Raw genomic sequence first — 25,100 nt, 5'->3', positions numbered from 1 at the left:
GGGAAATGTAGTGCAGTTCAGTGGCAGAACTGTAGTTCCGGTAATAGTGAGTGTTTCTAGTGATCTATAAAGGCTGGATCACTGCTGATTGTGATATATATATAATTTTTTTCTGGATAATTTAATGATTATATTTAATGAACATTTTCTGAAATAAAAAGCTTTTAACAGTGTACAACGTTTAAAAGTGCACAGTAAGAATCATTTTATACATTTATTTTTAATTAATATTTGTTTTTATCAAGGATGCTTTAATTTGATTAAATTGATGAATAAGACATTAATAATGTCAAAAAAGATTAATATTTCAGATAAATGCTGTTTTTAAACTTTCTATTCACCCCAAAAAAGCTGAAGAATATAATTATTTATGATTATAGTCCACTGTTTTCAACATAAGAACAATAAAATATTTGTTTTGATCATATTATAGTGACGTCCGAATGATCATGTGACTAGTAATGATGCTAAAAATTCAGTTTTAAGTCACAAAAATAAATTCATATTTAAAATATATTCAGACACAAACCAGTTATAGTAGATAGTAAAAACATTTCAGATTTTTACAGTATTTGCTGTATGCTTTAAATCAAATAAATGCAGGGTTAATCATCTTATTAAATTTAATTCTAAATAAAAACATAATAAACACTGCTGTAAATCTCCTGGCCAGCAGTGAATGTATTATAATATTGCACTAAAACACACCGTATTAATAGTGAATCTTCACGTTTAACGCACTGTTTCTCCAGATGCTCACTGGTGTGGATCTCTGAGCCATTGGATGTGATTTCTGTATGTTTTCATGATATCTGACGTGCCAAACATCGAGTTATTGCACTTGATGAGTGATTTATGTGCAAATATTGCTCATTTTTGAGTTGAAGTGTTGATGAGAGCTGAGACTGAATATAATGAATGTGTGTTACGCGTCTTTAATGTGCCGAATCGACGCACTTTTCAATCTTGCCTTCGTTATTATCAGTGTATGATGGTAAACTCAGTGGCCTTCGGTTTATATCAGCTGCATCTGCTGTCAGATTTCTATATTCAGACTGCACAAATAATTGTACAGTTTTGTATATAAATAATGCATTTTTCCCCTGTGGATTTATAAGAAAATACAATAAAAAGACTTTGTCAAAGACATTTTTTCTGTGTTTTTTTTTTATAATGTAATAATAATGATTAATAAAGAACAAATAAATAGTTCAGTTAAAATAAATACCTAAGTTTAAATAAAAACATTAATAAATAAATGTTAAATGTAAATAAATGCTAATTATATTAAAATAAATGAAGTAAAATAAATAGTTTCATTTAAATAAATAAATTACATTTTATTAAAATAAAGTTAAATTAAGATATATAGTTAAATTAATATGCATTTAAATAAATACAAAATAGATTAAAACAATTTAAGTAAAATAAATAGTTGCATTTAAATAAATAAATAAATTTCCATTAAAACAAAGTTAAATTAAAATATATGCATTTAAATAAATACAAGTTAAATTAAAATAAATGAAGTAAAATAAATAGTTGCATTTAAACAAATAAATTTCATTAAAATAAAAGCTTAATTAAAATATATAGTTAAATTAATATGCATTTAAATAAATACATATTAAATGTAAGTAAATGAAGTAAAATAAACATTTTCATCTAAATAAGTAAACAAAAAATAAATAAAGTAAAATAAATAGTTTAAATAAATAAGATAATTGTCATTGAAATAAAGTTAAAATAAAATAAATGATTCGATTTAAATATATGCATTTAAATAAATGCTAATTCAATTTAAATGAGGTAAAATAAATAGTTGCATTTAATTAAATAAATTTAATTTAATTCAAATAAAGTTAAATTATTATATATGCATTTAAATAAATAAATACAAATTAAATTAAAATAAATGACGTAAAAAGTGTTTCATTTAAAATATTTAAATTTCATTAAAATAAAGTTAAATTAAAATAAATTATTAAATTTAAATATATGCATTTAAGTAAATACAAATTAAATTTAAGTAAATGAAGTAAAATAAATTATTTTATTTAAATAAATAAATTAAATTTTAATAAAATAAAAATTAATTAAAATATCTAGTTAAATTAATATGCATTTAAATAAATAAATAAATTTAATTCAAATAATTTAAGTAAAATAAAATTACATTTAAATAAATAAGTTAAATTTCGTTAAAAAAGTTAAATTAAAATAAATGATTAGATTTAAATATATGCATTTAAATTAATTAATTAAAAAAATAAGTAAAATAAATAGTTACATCTAAATGAATTTTAAATATTAAAATAAAGTTAAACGAAAATAAAAAATATATAAAATATATGCGTTTAAATAAATACAAATAAAATTTAAATAAGTAAAATAAATAGCTGGTAAATTAAAAAAGGTCAATTAAAATATAGTTTAATTAACATGCATTAACATAGGTAAGCAAGTTTTAAAATGAAGAAAAATTAATAGTTACTTTTGAATAATTAAATGAAATTTCATTAAAATAAATGTAATTAAAATTTATGGTTAACTTAAATATGCATTTAAATAAATTAGTAAATGTATGCTAATTAAATGTAAATAAGTAAAGGGAAATAAATGGTTGCATTCAAATAAACAAATGAATGTTCATTAAAATAAAGTAAATTAAATAGTTTCATTAAAATAAATAAATAAAATTGTATTAAAATAAAATTTAAGTATATGCATATAAATAAATAAATACAAATAAATTAAGTAAAATAAATAGTTTCATCTAAATAATTTAATTTAATGAAACTTATTTAAAATAAATTAAATTTAAAAAGTTAAACTATACAGTTAAATTAATATGCATTTAAATAAATAAAAATTTAATTTAATTAAATTAAGTTAAAAGAGTCACAGCTAAATAAGTTAAATTTAATTAAAATATGCATATAAAAAAAAGAATGTTTAGGTTAAAATAAATGAATACAAGTTAAAGTATCAAAGACTAGAGAGTTCTAAAGAGCTTAGTTATTATTCAATAATTACATTACTTATGTATCATTAAAGACTATTGGATACTGAAATATAAAATATATACATTTTTAATACTTTAAAGGGACTTTGTTATTCATATTAATAATTATTATTGTTCACGAATTTTAAATAAATAGTAAAAAATAGTAAAAATCATCAGTAGTGTGCACATATGAGCTTTATCCACAATGAAAAACGTAAACATGAAGCTAATAAGCTATATTTACAGATAAATTACTATTAAGTGTGTGTGTGTGTGTGTGTGTGTGTGTGTGTGTGTGTGTGTGTGTGTGTGTGTGTGTGTTGTTGTTGTTGTTGTTGTTGTTGCTCCTCTGCGCCGCTCGGTGGCGCCACTGGGAGCAGAGACGCCTCTGAAGACAATAAAATCAGTAAAGTCTAGAAGGGATACAGCCGCGAATACTCATATACATATGCGGATATACAGATACTCATCAATAAAGCATCATTTATGTGTGTTTTGTGACGCTGTAAAACAATAATGACCGTTCTTACATTAATGTAAGGGTTGGGTTTACGGCTATGGTGAGGATAAGCTTAATAAAATACCCTTAATAGGTCATTTATTATATGAATAATACTTGATATAATTACTATAATTACTGTGATGGTTGGGTTTAGGATTGTGCTTGGGGTAAATGTTAATAAAATACAGTCATTGAGTAATTTAATAAATAGGCATATATAAACACTATTCGTGAACTTCCGGCCGCAGCTGTATCTCTTCTAGCACAAACCCACGAACTCCGCGTCTGTCGCGTTACACAACATTACTCCAACAACAAGGTGAGTTTTACACACATTTACACCTTTACTGTGATTTACAGTCGCTTTACATTCATTTTCTGCTCTTATATTTGAGTCGTACGTGAGAAAGGAGCGTGTTTTAGATCCGAGGTGAGACTATAAACAGGAAACTGTCAGATCTTGTCAAGCTAACGCTAAGCTCATCATGTAAACGCCTGTAAATATGAAAGATGAATATATTTTCGACTGTGTAATGTAAGTCAATGATGAGGAGTATCAATTCGGTCTCATATCAAATGAGATGTATAAATGACATGTGTTCGTCACGTTTGTTGGTGATTCAGCAGATTTAATACTCCTGTCAACACGAACAAACACACAACAGCTGTATTAAACTGTATAATTTCAGATATATATAACAGTGATTATAATAAGTGTGATTCTGTTTGACATGACGAAATTCCTCCCGTATGAATAAATGAATAAAACATTAGTTTTGCTCGGTTTTAGTAGCGGTAAAATGGTAGCAAATAATTAAAAACGAATATGCAATACTTTCAGCATCGTTATATTTATTAATGATGCTGTATATCCATACTTCTGCAATATTCTTGAATTACATTCATAAGTAATATATTATAATAAAACGGCCACACTTTACAATAAGGTTAATCAGGTAATGCATTTACTAACAACAACTATGAACGATACTTGTACAGCATTTACTAATCATAATTCAACATTTACTAATAATAGCAATATTAACATCCAAGTTCAAGCCTGTAAACATTAGTTGATGAGTTAACATCAAATAACAATGAACATCTATGGACAGACATGTGTGTGATATATCAGACAGATATACAAATAGATAGATAGAGAGACAGACAGACAGCTGGATAGATAGATAGATAGATAGATAGATAGACAGACAGACAGACAGACAGACAGACAGACAGACAGAAAAATAGATAGATAGATTGACAGATAGACAGACAGGCAGGCAGGCAGGCAGGCAGACAGACAGACAGAAATATAGATAGATAGATAGATAGATAGATAGATAGATAGATAGATAGATAGATAGATAGATAGACAGACAGACAGCTGGATAGAGACAGATATACAAATAGACAGGCAGACAGACAGAAAGATAGATAGATAGATAGATAGATAGATAGATAGATAGATAGATAGATAGATAGATAGATAGATAGATAGATAGATAGACAGACAGAAAGACAGCTGGATAGAGACAGATATACAAATAGACAGACAGACAGACAGACAGCTGGATAGATAGACAGACAGACAGACAGACAGATGTATATGACTCTATAACAGCTCTCTCTGTGATGCAGATATTGCTTATACTAGTGTTGTATGTTTTTGATGTGTTGTGCTGGCCTGTTCTGCTGTCCTGAGATCAGTGTGTGTGCGTGTCAAAGGTGTGTGAGTGTGTGTATCAGCGATGGTCTGCATCCCGTGCATTGTGATCCCGGTGCTGCTGTGGGTCTATAAGCGCTTTCTGGAGCCGGTGTTGTACCCCATCATCTCTCCAATCATCAGCCGCTTCTGGAGGAAAACACCACTGCAGGACACACCACAGCAGAAGACCAGCACTGTGAGGACACACACACACACACACAACACAGCAGAAGACCAGCACTGTGAGGACACACACACAACACACACACACACAACACAGCAGAAGACCAGCACTGTGAGGACACACACACACACACACACCACAGCAGAAGACCAGCACTGTGAGGACACACACACACACACACACAACACAACACAGCAGAAGACCAGCACTGTGAGGACACACACAACACACACAACACAGCAGAAGACCAGCACTGTGAGGACACACACACACACACACAACACAACACAGCAGAAGACCAGCACTGTGAGGACACACACACACACACACACAACACAGCAGAAAACCAGCACTGTGAGGACACACACACACACACACAACACAACACAGCAGAAGACCAGCACTGTGAGGACACACACAACACACACAACACAGCAGAAGACCAGCACTGTGAGGACACACACACACAACACAACACAGCAGAAGACCAGCACTGTGAGGACACACACACACACAACACAACACCGCAGAAGACCAGCACTGTGAGGACACACACACACACACAACACAGCAGAAGACCAGCACTGTGAGGACACACACACACACACAACACAGCAGAAGACCAGCACTGTGAGGACACACACAACACACACAACACAGCAGAAGACTAGTACTGTGAGGACACACACACACACAACACAACACCGCAGAAGACCAGCACTGTGAGGACACACACACACACACAACACAGCAGAAGACCAGCACTGTGAGGACACACACACACACACAACACACAACACAACACAGCAGAAGACCAGCACTGTGAGGACACACACACACACACAACACAGCAGAAGACCAGCACTGTGAGGACACACACACACAACACAGCAGAAGACTAGTACTGTGAGGACACACACACACAACACAGATAAACAGAAGTGGACCCAGTACAGAACCCTGTGGGACACCAGCAGTGACAATCTGCGATCTTGACTTAAAATCTTTCATTTGAACAAACTAGGGATGCTCAAAATAATCGATTAACCGTTAACCGAAAGGGTGCGTTTGTGACCGATTAATGCTGTCAGTTAAACGATTAAAATGATTATTTTATATATTTTTAGTTTGGCTGCATAAGGGGCAGACTGAATGCGCCTTTGCGTTAAGAGGGGCATCTTTTGCACGCGGCTCATCCCAGAGCAGCAGTTTGTGTTGTCAAGACAACTACAGAGAACTTTTAAAGACAGCTACATTCGTTCTTCCATGGCGGGGAACAAAATGCATCCCGCCACGGCTACATTACCCTTTCAAAACATTCAGTTATTGTTGTTGCTTTTAATAGCGGATTATAATCGCATCAAAACGTATTAAAAGGTAAGTGGATTATAACAGTGCAAACTTTTCTCTAACCGTATAGTGCTGTGCGCTATTGTTTAACTTTTTGGCGTTACGTGCTGCAAACACGCAGAAGCTTTCAGTTAAGATGACCACAGTTTCTATAGTTATAGGCTACTTTATTTATAGATAAAGTATGACTCTGTATATAATCACTCTATCTTGCTGGAGTTTACAGCCGTTTCGCTTTACTTCAGGACGCATTAACACCGCTCTGATGGTCTAATCGCTGTTTTAAGTTATCCTGAGCTGTATGAATGTACAAATCTTGAATATCACAATAGTATTAAATATTACAATTGTAACAACACAGACAGCAACACTTTTGCACAATCGATACCCGGCTGATTCAGTCGTTTCATAAGAGGACCGGGCGCGCTTCTTCTCTTCTGTTTTCCTTGTCTACATAAAGGCAGTAAGGTGCGGCTTGTTTTCGGCCCCTTGTTCAACTGCAAGACATATTTAACTTGCGGGACGATAACATATAACCCGTGCCTACAGACACATTTGCCAAAGAAGCAAAATGGAAGAAGAATATTGCTGTTTGATACAGACGTGTTGATGCCAAACCAGCGCTGATGTTGACCTGGATCTGCGTCATAAACGCAACAAACAGGCTTTACCTTTTATTTTACAGCTTATAAAGCATGTACGCAGATTAATGCAATATCATATTTAAACAACAAAACTGTTTACAAAAAGTCAACATATGCGCGCGTGTTGTTGTCTTTTCATCACGCAGCGCGCACGTGAACCGCGATGAAGAGAAAGGAAACCACATCAGGACATATTCTTTAAAATAATGATTTCTATTAATAATGTAAAAGGTTTTGTTATTATAATAATAACAGCGGGGCATTAAATAAATGCATATTTTCCGTGGAGCGAGCGATTTGAGGAAGTCTGCTATTTTTATTTGACGGAAGAAAAAAACATATGATTGGAAAAAACAGCCTATGCTGGTTATTAAAAATAATCAGTCAGTGTTTTCGTTTTGTAATAAAAAATTAATATTTAAGTGAAAATAATTTAGGGCAGTCCTATTTATTTATTCATTTTATTTAGATTATTCTGCTCTTCTGTGCTAAACACTGCAGGTGCGTGAAAATGCTCTGTTGTATTGTTCTATTATTAATATGCTAGCATATAAAATAAATCAGTATTTTATGCAATATTTAATGTGTCAGACACAAAATAGACACGTCAATTTGTTTAATATAAAATTAATAGTAATCTGACCAGTTAACCGTTAATAACCGATTAATGAGCGGCGGTTGTCGGTTAGCAAAATTAACCGAAATGAGCATCCCTAGAACAAACTGAGTATGATCAGCGAGACATGACTTAAACCATAAAAGAGGGGTGCCAGAGATCCCTAGTGAGGCAAGCCTATTCAAAAGAGCCTCGTGTAGAACCAGTTTAGGACCATGATCTGTTCACACTGCAGATCCAACACAATCTCACGGCAATTCGTAACTTTTTGATTTAGTGGCTAATTCGTTTGAATTCAATCCAATTCGTACAATTTAGCATGATGTGCTCATCCCCCAATGACGGTTGGGGTTAGGGGTGGGGTTAGGTGCCACGCCAAAAATTGTACAATTTCGTACGACTGAACTCGTCTGAATTCGTATGAATTAGCCACTAAACTGGCAAAACGTAAAATACTTCGGTTTCCTCGTGAGATCAGGCTGGCAGATCTGATATTGGCCACATTTATCAGAGCAGTGTGAACAGCCATGCACAAACATCAGATCTGAGAACAAATCAGATTTGAGCAGTGAGCCTCGCGGTGTGAACGTAACCGCAGCGTTTCATTTCTCAATATCTAAAAACAAATTTGAATAAATGTTGAAATAAGTTAAAGTCTTTTCAGATCTTTTTGACTAACGCTCACTGCACTTTAGCAGTAAGAAGCTACGATGCTGACTATTGAGCTGAAGCTTGGCTACAAAATTAAATCGCAAATCAAGTCGCAGTATCTGTCAAAGGAATCGCAAGTAGATGTTTCCCCTGAATCGCACAGCCCGAGTGTTGGCATGAAGTCATCTGCAGCTCAACATTCTGCATTTAGCTTTCCTCTTGTATGATGACTGGGAACTGTAGAGCTTTTATTAGGTGCAAAAATGTTGAAAATCAAACCAGGTTAAAAAAATGATGAGGGACGAAAGTTTCAGAGTCAGTGTGTCAACAACCGTAACTGTTAGAGCCGATTTGCTTTAGTTTCTCTTGCTATTTTGCCTAAATGCAGACAAGTGCAGTAGTCAACTTCTGAAGTGGGTATAAAAAATGTGTGTGTGTGTGTGCGTGTGTGTGCGTGTGTGTGTGTGCGTGCGTGCGTGTGTGTGTGTTTCTTCTGTTCATCTTTGTCTTTTGGTTGTCCACAGGCTGAGTGTAATGGAGCAGCAAACGGATCGACAGCGAACGGACCAAAGACGGTGGCGGATAAAAAAGCAGACTGATGATGAGAAAACACACACACACACACACACACACCAATACACAGATCAATGACAGCCTTCACATTGAGAGACAGGAGTTATTATAGTGCAGTGATTTAGTCATCTACACACACACACACACACACACACACACACAATCTCTCTCTTTCTTACACATATACATACACACACACACACACACACACACACACACACCTACCCCAATATACAGATCAATGGTAGCCTTTACGTGGAGAGACAAGAAGCTGTCATGCAGTGATACATTCATACACACACACACACACACACACAACAATCATTCATCCAAAAAAGACTCACACTTTCTCACACACTAACTCTCTCTCACACACACACACACACACACTTTCTTACATGCAAACAGACACACGCACTCACTCACCCACAATCACACACACATGCATCGACAGGCACACACAATTACAGACAGGCACACACACACACACACATATATTCTAAATCACACACACCGACAAACAGAGAGACACACGTTTTCACACGCAATTATATACACACACTCACTCTTTCGCGCACACACACACTTACATACACACACTCACTGTTTCACACACACATACACACTCACTCTTTCACACACACACACACACAAACACACACACTTATATACACACACTCACTCTTTCACACACACACACACACACACTTATATACACACACTCACTGTTTCACACACACACACTTATATACACACACTCACTGTTTCACACACACACACTTATATACACACTCACTCTCTCACACACAGACTCTCTCATACACACACTCTAACGCTGTCTCTCTCACACACACATGCTTTGATTAAGTTAATTCTGCTGGCATTTAATTAAGACTAAGGGAGATTGTCTGTCCATCATTCCATGATGTTTGTGTGTTCTCTGCCTGATTTTGACCTCAGATCAGCAGCAGCATCAGTTCTGCGTGTAACTTATGAGATTTAATATAGAATAAATGTAGAATTATTTTACTTCTGTCTGTTTCTTTTCTGTGACGGGGCTTTTAGTGGTCGATCTTGGTTATAACATTAACAGACTGTACAGACGTCTGCTACAAACACTCCATTCAGTCAGTCATTCTCCTTCAGCTTAGTCCCTTTATTAATCAGGGGTCACCACAGCGGAATGAACTGCCAACTATTCCAGCATATGTTTTACACAGCGGATGCCCTTCCGGCTGCAATCCAGTACTGGGAAACACCCATACACACTTAATCACACACACTCGTACACTACGGCCAGTTTAGTTGATCAGTTCCCCTATAGCGCATGTGTTTGAACTGTGGGGGAAACCGGAGCACCCGGAGAAAACCCACGCCAACACGGGGAGAACATGCAAACTCCACACAGGAACACCAACTGACCCAACTGTTTTTAATAGCGGATTATAATCACATCAAAACGTATTAAAAGGTAAGTGGATTATAACAGCGCAAACTTTTCTGTAACTGTATAGTGCTGTGCGCCATTGTTTAATGCTTTGGTGTTACGTGCTGACTGACTGACAGGTGCGTGATGCGTGAGGCCAGCAAACACACAGAAGCTTTCAGTTAAGATGAACACAGTTTCTACAGTTATACTTTATTTAGAGATAAAGGTATATGACTCTGCATATAATCAGTCTATCTTGCTGGAGTTTATAGCCGTTTCGCTTTACTTCAGGACGCATTAACACCGCTCTGATGGTTTAAGTTATCCAGAGCTGTATGAATGTACAAATCTTGAATATCACAATAGTATTAAATATTACAATTGTAACAACACACACAGCAACACAATCGATACCCAGCTGATTCAGTCGTTTCATAAGAGGACCGGGCGCGCTTCTTCTCTTCTTTTTTCCTTGTCTACATAAAGGCAGTGAGGTGCGGCTTGTTTTCGGCCCCTTGTTCAACTGCAAGACATATTTAACTTGCGGGATGATAACGTATAACCCGTGCCTACAGACACATTTGCCAAAGAAGCAAAATGGAAGAAGAATATTGCTGTTTGATACAGACGTGTTGATGCCAAACCAGCGCTGATGTTGACCTGGATCTGCGTCAGAAACGCAACAAATAGGCTTTACCTTTTATTTTACAGCTTATAAAGCATGTATGCACATTAATGCAATATCATATTTAAACAACAAAACTGTTTACAAAAGTCTACATATGCGCGCGTTGTTGTTGTCTTTTCATCACGCAGCGCGCACTTGAGCCGCGATGGAGAGAAAGGAAACCACGTCAAGACATAATCTTTAAAATAATGATTTCTATTAAAAATGTAAAAGGTTTTGTGATTATAATAATAACAGCGGGGCATTAAATAAATGCATATTTTCCAATGAGCAAGCGATTTAAGGAAGTCTGCTATTTTTATTTGACGGAAGAAAAAAACATATGATTGGAAAGAAAAGCCTATGCCGGTTATTAAAAATAATCAGTCAGTGTTTTCGTTTTGTAATAATAATTAATTTAAGTGGAAAATAATTTAGGGCGGTCCTATTTATTTATTCATTTTATTTAGTTTATTCTGCTCTTCTGTGCTAAACACTGCAGGTGCGTGAAAATGCTCTGTTGTATTGTTCTATTATTAATATGCTAGCATATAAAATAAATCAGTATTTTATGCAATATTTAATGTGTCAGACACAAAATAGACACGTCAATTTGTTTAATATAAAATTAATAGTAATCTGACCAGTTAACCGTTAATAACTGATTAATGAGCGGCGGTTGTCGGTTAGCAAAATTAACCGAAATGAGCATCCCTATAACAAACTGAGTATGATCAGCGAGACATGACTTAAACCATAAAAGAGGGGTGCCAGAGATCCCTAGTGAGGCAAGCCTATTCAAAAGAGCCTCGTGTAGAACCAGTTTAGGACCATGATCTGTTCACACTGCAGATCCAACACAATCTCACGGCAATTCGTAACTTTTTGATTTAGTGGCTAATTCGTTTGAATTCAATCCAATTCGTACAATTTAGCATGATGTGCTCATCCCCCGATGATGGTTGGGGTTAGGGGTGGGGTTCGGTGCCACGCCTAAAATTGTACAATTTCGTACGACTAAACTCGTCTGAATTCGTATGAATTAGCCACTAAACTGGCAAAACGTAAAATACTTCGGTTTCCTCGTAAGATCAGGCTGGCAGATCTGATATTGGCCACATTTATCAGAGCAGTGTGAACAGCCATGCACAAACATCAGATCTGAGAACAAATCAGATTTGAGCAGTGAGCCTCGCGGTGTGAACGTAACCGCAGCGTTTCATTTCTCAATATCTAAAAACAAATTTGAATAAATGTTGAAATAAATTAAAGTCTTTTCAGATCTTTTTGACTAACGCTCACTGCACTTTAGCAGTAAGAAGCTACGATGCTGACTATTGAGCTGAAGCTTGGCTACAAAATTAAATCGCAAATCAAGTCGCAGTATCTGTCAAAGGAATCGCAAGTAGATGTTTCCCCTGAATCGCACAGCCCGAGTGTTGGCATGAAGTCATCTGCAGCTCAACTGAGCATTCTGCATTTAGCTTTCCTCTTGTATGAAGGCTCTGAACTTTAGAGATTTTATTAGGTCCAAAAATTTAGAAAATCAAACCCGGTAAAAAAAAAATGATGAGGGACGAAAGTTTCAGAGTCAGTGTGTCAACAACCGTAACTGTTAGAGCCGATTTGCTTTAGTTTCTCTTGCTATTTTGCCTAAATGCAGACAAGTACAGTAGTCAACTTCTGAAGTGGGTATAAAAAATGTGTGTGTGTGTGTGTGTGTGTGTGTGTGTGTGTGTGTGTGTGTGTGTGTGTGTGTGTGTGTGTGTGTGTGTGTGTGTGTGTGTGTGCGTGCATGCGTGCATGTGTGCGTGTGTGTGCGTGCATGCGTGCATGTGTGCGTGTGTGTGTGTGTGTGTGCGTGCGTGCGTGCGTTTGTGTGTGTTTCTTCTGTTCATCTTTGTCTTTTGGTTGTCCACAGGCTGAGTGTAATGGAGCAGCAAACGGATCGACAGCGAACGGACCAAAGACGGTGGCGGATAAAAAAGCAGACTGATGATGAGAAAACACACACACACACACACACACACCAATACACAGATCAATGACAGCCTTCACATTGAGAGACAGGAGTTATTATAGTGCAGTGATTTAGTCATCTACACACACACACACACACACACACACACACAATCTCTCTCTTTCTTACACATATACATACACACACACACACACACACACACACACACACCTACCCCAATATACAGATCAATGGTAGCCTTTACGTGGAGAGACAAGAAGCTGTCATGCAGTGATACATTCATACACACACACACACACACACACAACAATCATTCATCCAAAAAAGACTCACACTTTCTCACACACTAACTCTCTCTCACACACACACACACACACACTTTCTTACATGCAAACAGACACACGCACTCACTCACCCACAATCACACACACATGCATCGACAGGCACACACAATTACAGACAGGCACACACACACACACACATATATTCTAAATCACACACACCGACAAACAGAGAGACACACGTTTTCACACGCAATTATATACACACACTCACTCTTTCGCGCACACACACACTTACATACACACACTCACTGTTTCACACACACATACACACTCACTCTTTCACACACACACACACACAAACACACACACTTATATACACACACTCACTCTTTCACACACACACACACACACACTTATATACACACACTCACTGTTTCACACACACACACTTATATACACACACTCACTGTTTCACACACACACACTTATATACACACTCACTCTCTCACACACAGACTCTCTCATACACACACTCTAACGCTGTCTCTCTCACACACACATGCTTTGATTAAGTTAATTCTGCTGGCATTTAATTAAGACTAAGGGAGATTGTCTGTCCATCATTCCATGATGTTTGTGTGTTCTCTGCCTGATTTTGACCTCAGATCAGCAGCAGCATCAGTTCTGCGTGTAACTTATGAGATTTAATATAGAATAAATGTAGAATTATTTTACTTCTGTCTGTTTCTTTTCTGTGACGGGGCTTTTAGTGGTCGATCTTGGTTATAACATTAACAGACTGTACAGACGTCTGCTACAAACACTCCATTCAGTCAGTCATTCTCCTTCAGCTTAGTCCCTTTATTAATCAGGGGTCACCACAGCGGAATGAACTGCCAACTATTCCAGCATATGTTTTACACAGCGGATGCCCTTCCGGCTGCAATCCAGTACTGGGAAACACCCATACACACTTAATCACACACACTCGTACACTACGGCCAGTTTAGTTGATCAGTTCCCCTATAGCGCATGTGTTTGAACTGTGGGGGAAACCGGAGCACCCGGAGAAAACCCACGCCAACACGGGGAGAACATGCAAACTCCACACAGGAACACCAACTGACCCAACTGTTTTTAATAGCGGATTATAATCACATCAAAACGTATTAAAAGGTAAGTGGATTATAACAGCGCAAACTTTTCTGTAACTGTATAGTGCTGTGCGCCATTGTTTAATGCTTTGGTGTTACGTGCTGACTGACTGACAGGTGCGTGATGCGTGAGGCCAGCAAACACACAGAAGCTTTCAGTTAAGATGAACACAGTTTCTACAGTTATACTTTATTTAGAGATAAAGGTATATGACTCTGCATATAATCAGTCTATCTTGCTGGAGTTTATAGCCGTTTCGCTTTACTTCAGGACGCATTAACACCGCTCTGATGGTTTAAGTTATCCAGAGCTGTATGAATGTACAAATCTTGAATATCACAATAGTATTAAATATTACAATTGTAACAACACACACAGCAACACAATCGATACCCAGCTGATTCAGTCGTTTCATAAGAGGACCGGGCGCGCTTCTTCTCTTCTTTTTTCCTTGTCTACATAAAGGCAGTGAGGTGCGGCTTGTTTTCGGCCCCTTGTTCAACTGCAAGACATATTTAACTTGCGGGATGATAACGTATAACCCGTGCCTACAGACACATTTGCCAAAGAAGCAAAATGGAAGAAGAATATTGCTGTTTGATACAGACGTGTTGATGCCAAACCAGCGCTGATGTTGACCTGGATCTGCGTCAGAAACGCAACAAATAGGCTTTACCTTTTATTTTACAGCTTATAAAGCATGTATGCACATTAATGCAATATCATATTTAAACAACAAAACTGTTTACAAAAGTCTACATATGCGCGCGTTGTTGTTGTCTTTTCATCACGCAGCGCGCACTTGAGCCGCGATGGAGAGAAAGGAAACCACGTCAAGACATAATCTTTAAAATAATGATTTCTATTAAAAATGTAAAAGGTTTTGTGATTATAATAATAACAGCGGGGCATTAAATAAATGCATATTTTCCAATGAGCAAGCGATTTAAGGAAGTCTGCTATTTTTATTTGACGGAAGAAAAAAACATATGATTGGAAAGAAAAGCCTATGCCGGTTATTAAAAATAATCAGTCAGTGTTTTCGTTTTGTAATAATAATTAATTTAAGTGGAAAATAATTTAGGGCGGTCCTATTTATTTATTCATTTTATTTAGTTTATTCTGCTCTTCTGTGCTAAACACTGCAGGTGCGTGAAAATGCTCTGTTGTATTGTTCTATTATTAATATGCTAGCATATAAAATAAATCAGTATTTTATGCAATATTTAATGTGTCAGACACAAAATAGACACGTCAATTTGTTTAATATAAAATTAATAGTAATCTGACCAGTTAACCGTTAATAACTGATTAATGAGCGGCGGTTGTCGGTTAGCAAAATTAACCGAAATGAGCATCCCTATAACAAACTGAGTATGATCAGCGAGACATGACTTAAACCATAAAAGAGGGGTGCCAGAGATCCCTAGTGAGGCAAGCCTATTCAAAAGAGCCTCGTGTAGAACCAGTTTAGGACCATGATCTGTTCACACTGCAGATCCAACACAATCTCACGGCAATTCGTAACTTTTTGATTTAGTGGCTAATTCGTTTGAATTCAATCCAATTCGTACAATTTAGCATGATGTGCTCATCCCCCGATGATGGTTGGGGTTAGGGGTGGGGTTCGGTGCCACGCCTAAAATTGTACAATTTCGTACGACTAAACTCGTCTGAATTCGTATGAATTAGCCACTAAACTGGCAAAACGTAAAATACTTCGGTTTCCTCGTAAGATCAGGCTGGCAGATCTGATATTGGCCACATTTATCAGAGCAGTGTGAACAGCCATGCACAAACATCAGATCTGAGAACAAATCAGATTTGAGCAGTGAGCCTCGCGGTGTGAACGTAACCGCAGCGTTTCATTTCTCAATATCTAAAAACAAATTTGAATAAATGTTGAAATAAATTAAAGTCTTTTCAGATCTTTTTGACTAACGCTCACTGCACTTTAGCAGTAAGAAGCTACGATGCTGACTATTGAGCTGAAGCTTGGCTACAAAATTAAATCGCAAATCAAGTCGCAGTATCTGTCAAAGGAATCGCAAGTAGATGTTTCCCCGAATCGCACAGCCCGAGTGTTGGCATGAAGTCATCTGCAGCTCAACATTCTGCATTTAGCTTTCCTCTTGTATGAAGGCTCTGAACTTTAGAGATTTTATTAGGTCCAAAAATTTAGAAAATCAAACCCGGTAAAAAAAAAAATGATGAGGGACGAAAGTTTCAGAGTCAGTGTGTCAACAACCGTAACTGTTAGAGTCGATTTGCTTTAGTTTCTCTTGCTATTTTGCCTAAATGCAGACAAGTGCAGTAGTCAACTTCTGAAGTGGGTAGAAAAAATGTGTGTGTGTGTGTGTGTGTGTGTGTGTGTGTGTGTGTGTGTGTGTGTGTGTGTGTGTGTGTGTGTGCGTGCGCGTGCGTGCGTGCGTGCATGTGTGCGTGTGTGTGCGTGCATGCGTGCATGTGTGCGTGTGTGTGTGTGTGTGCGTGCGTGCGTTTGTGTGTGTTTCTTCTGTTCATCTTTGTCTTTTGGTTGTCCACAGGCTGAGTGTAATGGAGCAGCAAACGGATCGACAGCGAACGGACCAAAGACAGTGGCGGATAAAAAAGCAGACTTATGATGAGAAAACACACACACACACACACACACACCAATACACAGATCAATGACAGCCTTCACATTGAGAGACAGGAGTTATTATAGTGCAGTGATTTAGTCATCTACTCACACACACACACACACACACACAATCTCTCTCTTTCTTACACATATACACACACACACACACACACACACCTACCCCAATATACAGATCAATGGTAGCCTTTACGTGGAGAGACAAGAAGCTGTCATGCAGTGATACATTCATACACACACACACACACACACACAACAATCATTCATCCAAAAAAGACTCACACTTTCTCACACACTAACTCTCTCTCACACACACACACACACACACACTTTCTTACATGCAAACAGACACACGCACTCACTCACCCACAATCACACACACATGCATCGACAGGCACACACAATTACAGACAGGCACACACACACACACACACATATATTCTAAATCACACACACCGACAAACAGAGAGACACACGTTTTCACACGCAATTATATACACACACTCACTCTTTCGCGCACACACACACTTACATACACACACTCACTGTTTCACACACACATACACACTCACTCTTTCACACACACACACACACACACACACAAACACACACACTTATATACACACACTCACTCTTTCACACACACACACACACACACACAAACACACACACTTATATACACACACTCACTCTTTCACACACACACACACACACTTATATACACACACTCACTGTTTCACACACACACACTTATATACACACACTCACTGTTTCACACACACACACACACTTATATACACACTCACTCTCACACACACAGACTCTCTCATACACACACTCTAACGCTGTCTCTCTCACACACACATGCTTTGATTAAGTTAATTCTGCTGGCATTTAATTAAGACTAAGGGAGATTGTCTGTCCATCATTCCATGATGTTTGTGTGTTCTCTGCCTGATTTTGACCTCAGATCAGCAGCAGCATCAGTTCTGCGTGTAACTTATGAGATTTAATATAGAATAAATGTAGAATTATTTTACTTCTGTCTGTTTCTTTTCTGTGACGGGGCTTTTAGTGGTCGATCTTGGTTATAACATTAACAGACTGTACAGACGTCTGCTACAAACACTCCATTCAGTCAGTCATTCTCCTTCAGCTTAGTCCCTTTATTAATCAGGGGTCACCACAGCGGAATGAACTGCCAACTATTCCAGCATATGTTTTACACAGCGGATGCCCTTCCAGCTGCAATCCAGTACTGGGAAACACCCATACACACTTAATCACACACACTCGTACACTACGGCCAGTTTAGTTGATCAGTTCCCCTATAGCCCATGTGTTTGAACTGTGGGGGAAACCGGAGCACCCGGAGAAAACCCACGCCAACACGGGGAGAACATGCAAACTCCACACAGGAACACCAACTGACCCAGCCAGGACTCGAACCAGCGACCTTCTTGCTGTGAGGCCACAGTGTTGACCACTGATCCACCATACCGCTTTATTATTATTATTATTGTGTATTATAGGTATTTATTGACCTGAGGCTTTCAGATGTGGATTTAATAACAATAAAAGCATCATCATTACTAAAACGTCTTCTGTTTGAGAAATGTCTTTAGACAGGTAAATGGGCAGTTCATGTCATTTACATTTATTTCCGGTGGTTTTTGTAATTAATTTATAGCTCTGTGTTGTTTATAATATTTATTGTTTATTTTTATTATATATTTAAATATATTTATTTATCTTTAATACATATAAAAATTTGTTTATTATGATTATTATCATTATGATGATTGTGATTTTAATTATTATTATTAATATACAATTATTATCATTCATTCATTCATTCTCTTGTCGGCTTAGTTCCTTTATTAATCCGGGGTCGCCACAGCGGAATGAACCGCCAACTTATCCAGCAGGTTTTTACGCAGCGAATGCCCTTCCAGCCGCAACCCATCTTTGTAAAACACACACATACACGGAGACCATGCAAACTCCACACAGAAACGCCAACTGAGCCGAGGTTCGAACCAGCGACCTTCTTGCTGTGAGGCGACAGCACTACCTACTGCGCCACTGCTTAACCCTATTATTATTATTATCATCATCATCATCATCATCATCATCATCATCATCATCATCATACAATTATTATTCTAAATAAATAACAAAAATCAATCCTAAATGTAACTGAAATATTTACCAAATGATGTTGAACAGATTGAGGAAATGTTCACAGTGTGTCTGATAATATTTTTTCTTCTGCAGAAAGTCTTATTTGTTTCATTTCGGCTATAATAAAAGCAGTTTTTAATTTTTAAATAATCATTTCAAGGTCAATATTATTAGCAATTTTAAGCTATGTTTTTTTCGATAGTCTCCAGAACGAACCATCATCATACAGTAACTTGCCTAATTACCCTAACCTGCCTAGTTACCCTAATTACCCTAGGGAAGCCTTTAAATGTCACTTTAAGCTGTATAGAAGTGTCTTGAAGAATATCTAGTCTAATATTATTTACTGTCATCATGATGAAGAGAAAATAAATCAGTTATTAGAGATGAGTTATTAACACTGTTATGATTAGAAATGTGTTGGAGAAATCTGCTCTCTGATAAACAGAAATTTAGGAAAAACAAACAAGGGGGCTAATAATTCTGACCCCAACTATATGTGTAAAATGACTGTTCAGAATGAGAAGCTTCTCTCTGCCTTTGTTTTACCCCAGTTTGCAAATGTAAGAGAACTTTGATCATTCCCATGTAGAGAACATTCAGGGTCTCTGTCTTGTTAATGTACGAAACAGATCTGGCACACACAGAATGCAAAAACTGTGAAGCTCACTATCTCAAAATCCTCTAGAACGCAGATAGCACCTTATTATTCCAAGGTGAAGACTTATTTTAATGCTTTCAGATGTGGATCTTTAAGATGACAGTGTACTCTACAGAGGTATGCTAATTAAATGCCTTGATTTACACGTAAAAACAAAAAAAATCGGCTTTTCAGAGAACATCTAAAGAGAAATCTTAATGGAAACTCAGCTTTTTTTTACTCAGGCTGTATTATTGATTTATTATTATTGTATTGATTAATGAAATGTGCAGGATATTGCGCTGTTTGTCCAGCAGGTGGCGCGCGCGCTCTGGGCGCGGAGGTGAAGTCTAGAAGGGATACAGCTGTAGATACGCACATCCATATAGCATCACTTCTGTAACACTGTATAACAATAATTCATATTTTTATCGTGCTGTGAGGGTTGGGTTTAGGATTGGGGTGGGGCTAGACGTTAATAAAATACAGTAAAAGAGACATTTAATAAATTATATTATTATTATTTTTAATTGAATGCTTGAAAAAAATGAACAACAAATGTCATCAATCAAACAACAACAATCCAGAGGTTTTCAGTCATTTAGTCTAACATAAGAGCCTAGTCCTTCATCGAAGTTCTTGTTAGTATTGCATTAAAGTTTGTTGATCGATCAATAGATTCAAAATATATTTTCATTTTAATTTTTTAAACAATAAAAACTGTTTACACTTACAAAACTTGCTCTTGTGAATATGTAAATAATTTTAGTTCACTTGTCTGATCTATAAACAACCGGACGCGGGACCGCGCGCGTTCACGCCACCTGTATGGAAGTGACGTATGACGCCAACATGTTCACTGCGTCACGAAAAACAGAACTCAAGGGAGACTAGAGCGCGCCAAACACAAGCTTCTGCTCGCGCACACATCCGGTCGCGGGCACGAGCATGTAAACACAAGACTTTTATTTGTATTTTTTATTCAAAAATGTAAATTAACAACCACAATCAGGAGATCAATATAATAGAGATACAAAAGAGAAAAAAATACAAACATTAGCCGCAGAAAGAAAAAAAAAGACTAACAAAACAAAGGAAAGGGTTAGTAAGTGTATGAAAATCAATAAAATAAGAGCATTACAGGTAATCTGTCTAACGCAAATCAGAGTCATGTAAACACAAGACGAGTCTGAAAAACTGACCTACACTTACACGTTTAATAACCTTATATATCTTCCCCTCTGGCATATTTTGCTTTTGTTTGCTTGTTTTGGGGTAAATAAACCTTAGTTTGTGTATTTTATTTAATGTTTTATGTTGTTGCAACTTCATTTATTGTTAACCGTCCTGATATCATTAGAAATTAGGGGGAAAATAAAGAAAATAGACTTTCTAACAACATTACCTTACCTTAAAGTGTCGATATATGTTGTGTTTGCCTATATTAATGATTTATAAAATTGCCTATAACAATAAACTCAACCTTGAGAAGGCATTGCTTTGTATAATATTGTGAGTATATGTACCATTTAGTTTGTATGTTCTGTTTGAAACAATAAAATAAATAAACAGTTCTCCCAGTACTGGGTTGCAGCTGGAAGGGCATCCGCTGCGTAAAACGTATGCTGGATAAGTTATTGGTTCATTCCGCAGTGGTGACCCCTGATTAATAAACGGATTAAGCCGACAAGAAAATGAATGAATAAACAATTTAAATAGTTTAAAGTCCCGCGGGCCCCAGTGCGCCCCCTGCCGGCGAAAACGCTCAGAGGCGCGCGGATGACCGCAGTTTTGACTCTGGGGCGCCCGAAGCCTGAAGCAGATCGAGGATAAATAAGGGACTAAAGATGGCGACGGTGGAGGATTCATGGCAGAAATTCGCATCCAAAACTTCCCTTCGGAATCCAGAATCCAGCGATCCAGTGTGGCAGTGAGAGCCGAGAGCCTGAGCCCCGCATCCGCTGCTCCGTGACCGGCTCCAGCGCCACACATCCCGCTACCGTTACCGGAGAAACACCGCGGAGTTTGGACGAAGCGACACCGGACCCGCTGATGATGATCCCGGGCTGAGCTTCGCGTCTGCTGCATGGAGGCCGCTGGAGGGAGTCTGTCCGCCCCGCTGGAGCAGTGATTTGGGTCGGAACTTAAACCCGAAACCGATCGCGATGTATTTTCTGAGCGGCTGGCCGAGGCGGCTCCTGTGCCCGCTGCGGAGCGACGAGCGGCCCTTTCGGATCGAGCCCAGCGCGCAACGCTTCTACCTGGCTGTGCTGTCCGAGACCCAGATCAGCATCTGGTTCAGCAGGGTAAGAAACGGCTTATCTCTCCTGCTTTAGATCGGTTCACGGTTCGAATCCCTCCTAGTCTTTAAATGTAAACTACTGTTGTTACGGTTGTCTTCGTGGTTTGAGGTTTAAGTTTGTCAGGTTGTTTAGTGGTTAAAGATCATATACCTGTAGGTAGTAGGTTCGAATCTCTCCAAGTCTTTAAATGTAAAGACGTGTAATTTAAAGGTCTGGGTTGTTATTGTTAACTTAGAGCTTTGAGGTTTAAGTTTGTCTAGTTGTTTAATGTTTAAAGACTGTATACCTTTGTAGGTTGTAGGTTCGAATCCGTCCATGTCTTTAAATGTATTCTAGTGTTGTTACTGTTATCCTAAAGGTTTGAGGTTCTAATTTGTCTAGTTGTTTAGTGCTTAAAGACTGAATGTCAGTGCTCCAGATAATTCAGCTATGTTTGCCCAAACCACGCTTTCAAGCTATTAGATCTTTGTAGGTTGTAGGTTCAAATCCCCCCATGTCTTTAATGTTAGCTAGTATTGTTACTGTTACTGCTATCATGTTAGAGGTTTGAGGTTTAAGCTTGTCTAGTTGTTTAGTGGTTAAAGATTGTATACATTTGTAGGTTGTAGGTTTGAATCTGTTGATGTCTTTAAATGTGTTCTAGTGTTGTTACTGTTGTGTGTCAGTGGTCCAGATAATTCAGCTATGTGTGCCCAAACCACGCTTTTAAGCTGTTAGATCTGTGTAGGTTGTATGTTCGAATCCCATCAGGTCATCAAATGTTATCTGATGTTGTTACTATTATTACCTTAGTGTTATGAGGATTCAACTTTGTCTAGTTGTTTAGTGGTTTAAGGCTGTATACCTTTGTAGGTTCTTTAAATGTAAAAACGTATGATTAAAGATCTGTGTTGTTACTGTTAACTTAGAGGTTTGAGGTTTATGTTTGTCTAGTTGTTTAGGGGTTAAAGACTGAATACCTTTGTAGGTTGTAGGTTCAAATCCATCCATGTCTTTAAATGTATTCTAGTGTTGTTACTGTTATCCTAAAGGTTTGAGGTCCTAATTTGTCTAGATGTGGTTAAAGACTGAATGTCAGTGGTCCAGATAATTCAGCCATGTTTGCACAAACCACACTTTCAAGCTGTTAGAACTGTGTAGGTTGTAGGATCAAATCCTTCCATGTCATGAACTGTAATCTAGCGTTGTTACTGTTATCATCCTAGTGGTTTGAGGTTTAAGGTTGTCTAAATGTTTAGTGGTTAAAGATCTTATACCTTTTAGGTTGTAAGTTCGAATCCCTCCATGTCGTTCAATGTAAAGATGTGTGATTAAAGATCTGGATTGTTATTGTTAACCTATAGGTTTGAGGTTTAAGTTTGTCTAGTTGGTTAAAGATTGTATACCTTTGTAGGTTGTAGGTTTGAATCTGTTGATGTCTTTAAATGTATTCTAGTGTTGTTACTGTTGTGTCAGTGGTCCAGATAATTCAGATAATTCGCTCTCAAGCTATTAGATCTGTGTAGGTTGTAGGTTCTAATCCCACCAGGTCTTTAATGCAAATTAATGTTGTTACTGTTATCATCTTAAAGGTTTATATTTGTCTAGTTGTTTAGTAGTTAAAGATTGTATACCTTTGTAAGTCATAGGTTTGAATCCCTCCATGTTTGTAAATGTACACTAGTGTTGTTGCTGTCATCACAGTGGTTTAGAGTTCTAATTTGTCGAACGTTAGTTGTATAGTGGTTCAAGACTGAATATCAGTGGTCCAGATAATTCAGCTAAGTTTGCACAAATCTCAGTTGTAAGCCATTAGTTCTGTGTATGTTATATGTTTGAATCCCTCCACTTCAATACATGTAAAAAACTGTGATTTAAAGGTCTGGGTTGTTACTGTTATGCTAAAGGTTTGGGTTTCTAATTTGTCCAGTTGTTTAGTGGTTAAAGATTGTATACCTTTGTAGGTTGTGAGTTCAAATCCCCCACATCTTAAATCTAAGCTAGCGTTGTTACTGTTATCCTAAAGGTTTGAGGTTCTAATTTGTTTAAAGGCTGAAGAATGGATGATAACTCAGATAATTCAGCCCAGAATCAAACTTGCAGAGACCACGGTTTCAAGTTATTAGATCTGTATAGGGTGTAGGTTTAAATCCCTCAAAGTCTTTAAATTTAAACAAGTGTTACTAAAGATCTGGGTTGTTACTGTTATCCTAAAGTTTTGAGGTTCAGATTTGTCTAGTTTAGCGTTGAAATACTGTATATTAGTCATCCACATAATTCAGCTATGTTTGCAAAAATCACCATTTCAAGCCTTTAGATCTGTGTAGGTTGTAGGTTTGAATCCCACTATGTCTTTAAATGTAAACAAGTGTGGTTAAATATCTGGATTGTTACTGTTATCCTAGAGGTTTGAGGTTAAAATGTGTCTAGTTGTTTAGTGGTTAAGCCTTGTATATCTGTGTAGGTTGTAGGTTTGAATCCCTTCATGTCATTAAATGTAATCTGGTGTTGTTACTGTTATCCTAAAGGTACGAGGTTCTAATTTGCTTAATGGTTGAAGAATGGATGAATAATTCCGCCCAGAATCAAACTTGCCCAAACA

General features: G+C 37.1%; 3 protein-coding genes across 12 annotated transcripts in view; all 3 read left to right on the top strand.

The window, feature by feature from the left end:
- The window catches only part of scarb2b (scavenger receptor class B, member 2b), a 62,934-nt gene extending 61,787 nt beyond the window's left edge, over positions 1–1,147 (top strand). For 2 of the 3 annotated variants that reach the window (XM_087300519.1, XM_087300518.1), the window contains exon 13: positions 12–1,147. The gene's annotated coding sequence lies outside the window, so the exon portion shown is untranslated. The remainder of the gene's footprint in view (positions 1–11) is intronic. The other variant, XM_087300520.1, reaches the window with a different exon arrangement.
- A 2,594-nt stretch (positions 1,148–3,741) lies between these two features.
- On the top strand, positions 3,742–10,264 carry c21h18orf32 (chromosome 21 C18orf32 homolog). The gene is made up of 3 exons (XM_087300566.1): positions 3,742–3,828; positions 5,238–5,413; positions 9,187–10,264. Exons 2-3 carry the CDS (start codon positions 5,261–5,263, stop codon positions 9,259–9,261), a joined length of 228 nt encoding a protein of 75 aa, XP_087156692.1. The 5' UTR covers positions 3,742–3,828; positions 5,238–5,260; the 3' UTR covers positions 9,262–10,264.
- An 11,772-nt stretch (positions 10,265–22,036) lies between these two features.
- Positions 22,037–25,100, top strand: part of ric1 (RIC1 homolog, RAB6A GEF complex partner 1) — a 75,479-nt gene continuing 72,415 nt past the window's right edge. For all 8 annotated transcript variants that reach the window (XR_015519390.1, XR_015519392.1, XR_015519395.1 and 5 more), the window contains exon 1: positions 22,037–22,522. Coding sequence is in view for 1 of the 8 variants with exons in the window: in NM_001442814.1 (NP_001429743.1) it covers positions 22,382–22,522 (141 nt within the window). In the remaining 7 variants the exon portion in view is untranslated. The remainder of the gene's footprint in view (positions 22,523–25,100) is intronic.

The sequence above is a fragment of the Danio rerio genome, chromosome 21, assembly GCF_052040795.2.
Source record: "Danio rerio strain M-AB ecotype USA chromosome 21, GRCz13ab, whole genome shotgun sequence".
Taxonomy (NCBI): domain Eukaryota; kingdom Metazoa; phylum Chordata; class Actinopteri; order Cypriniformes; family Danionidae; genus Danio; species Danio rerio.
Note: the sequence above shows the minus strand (reverse complement) of the source record. Positions and strands in the feature narration are given on the sequence as shown.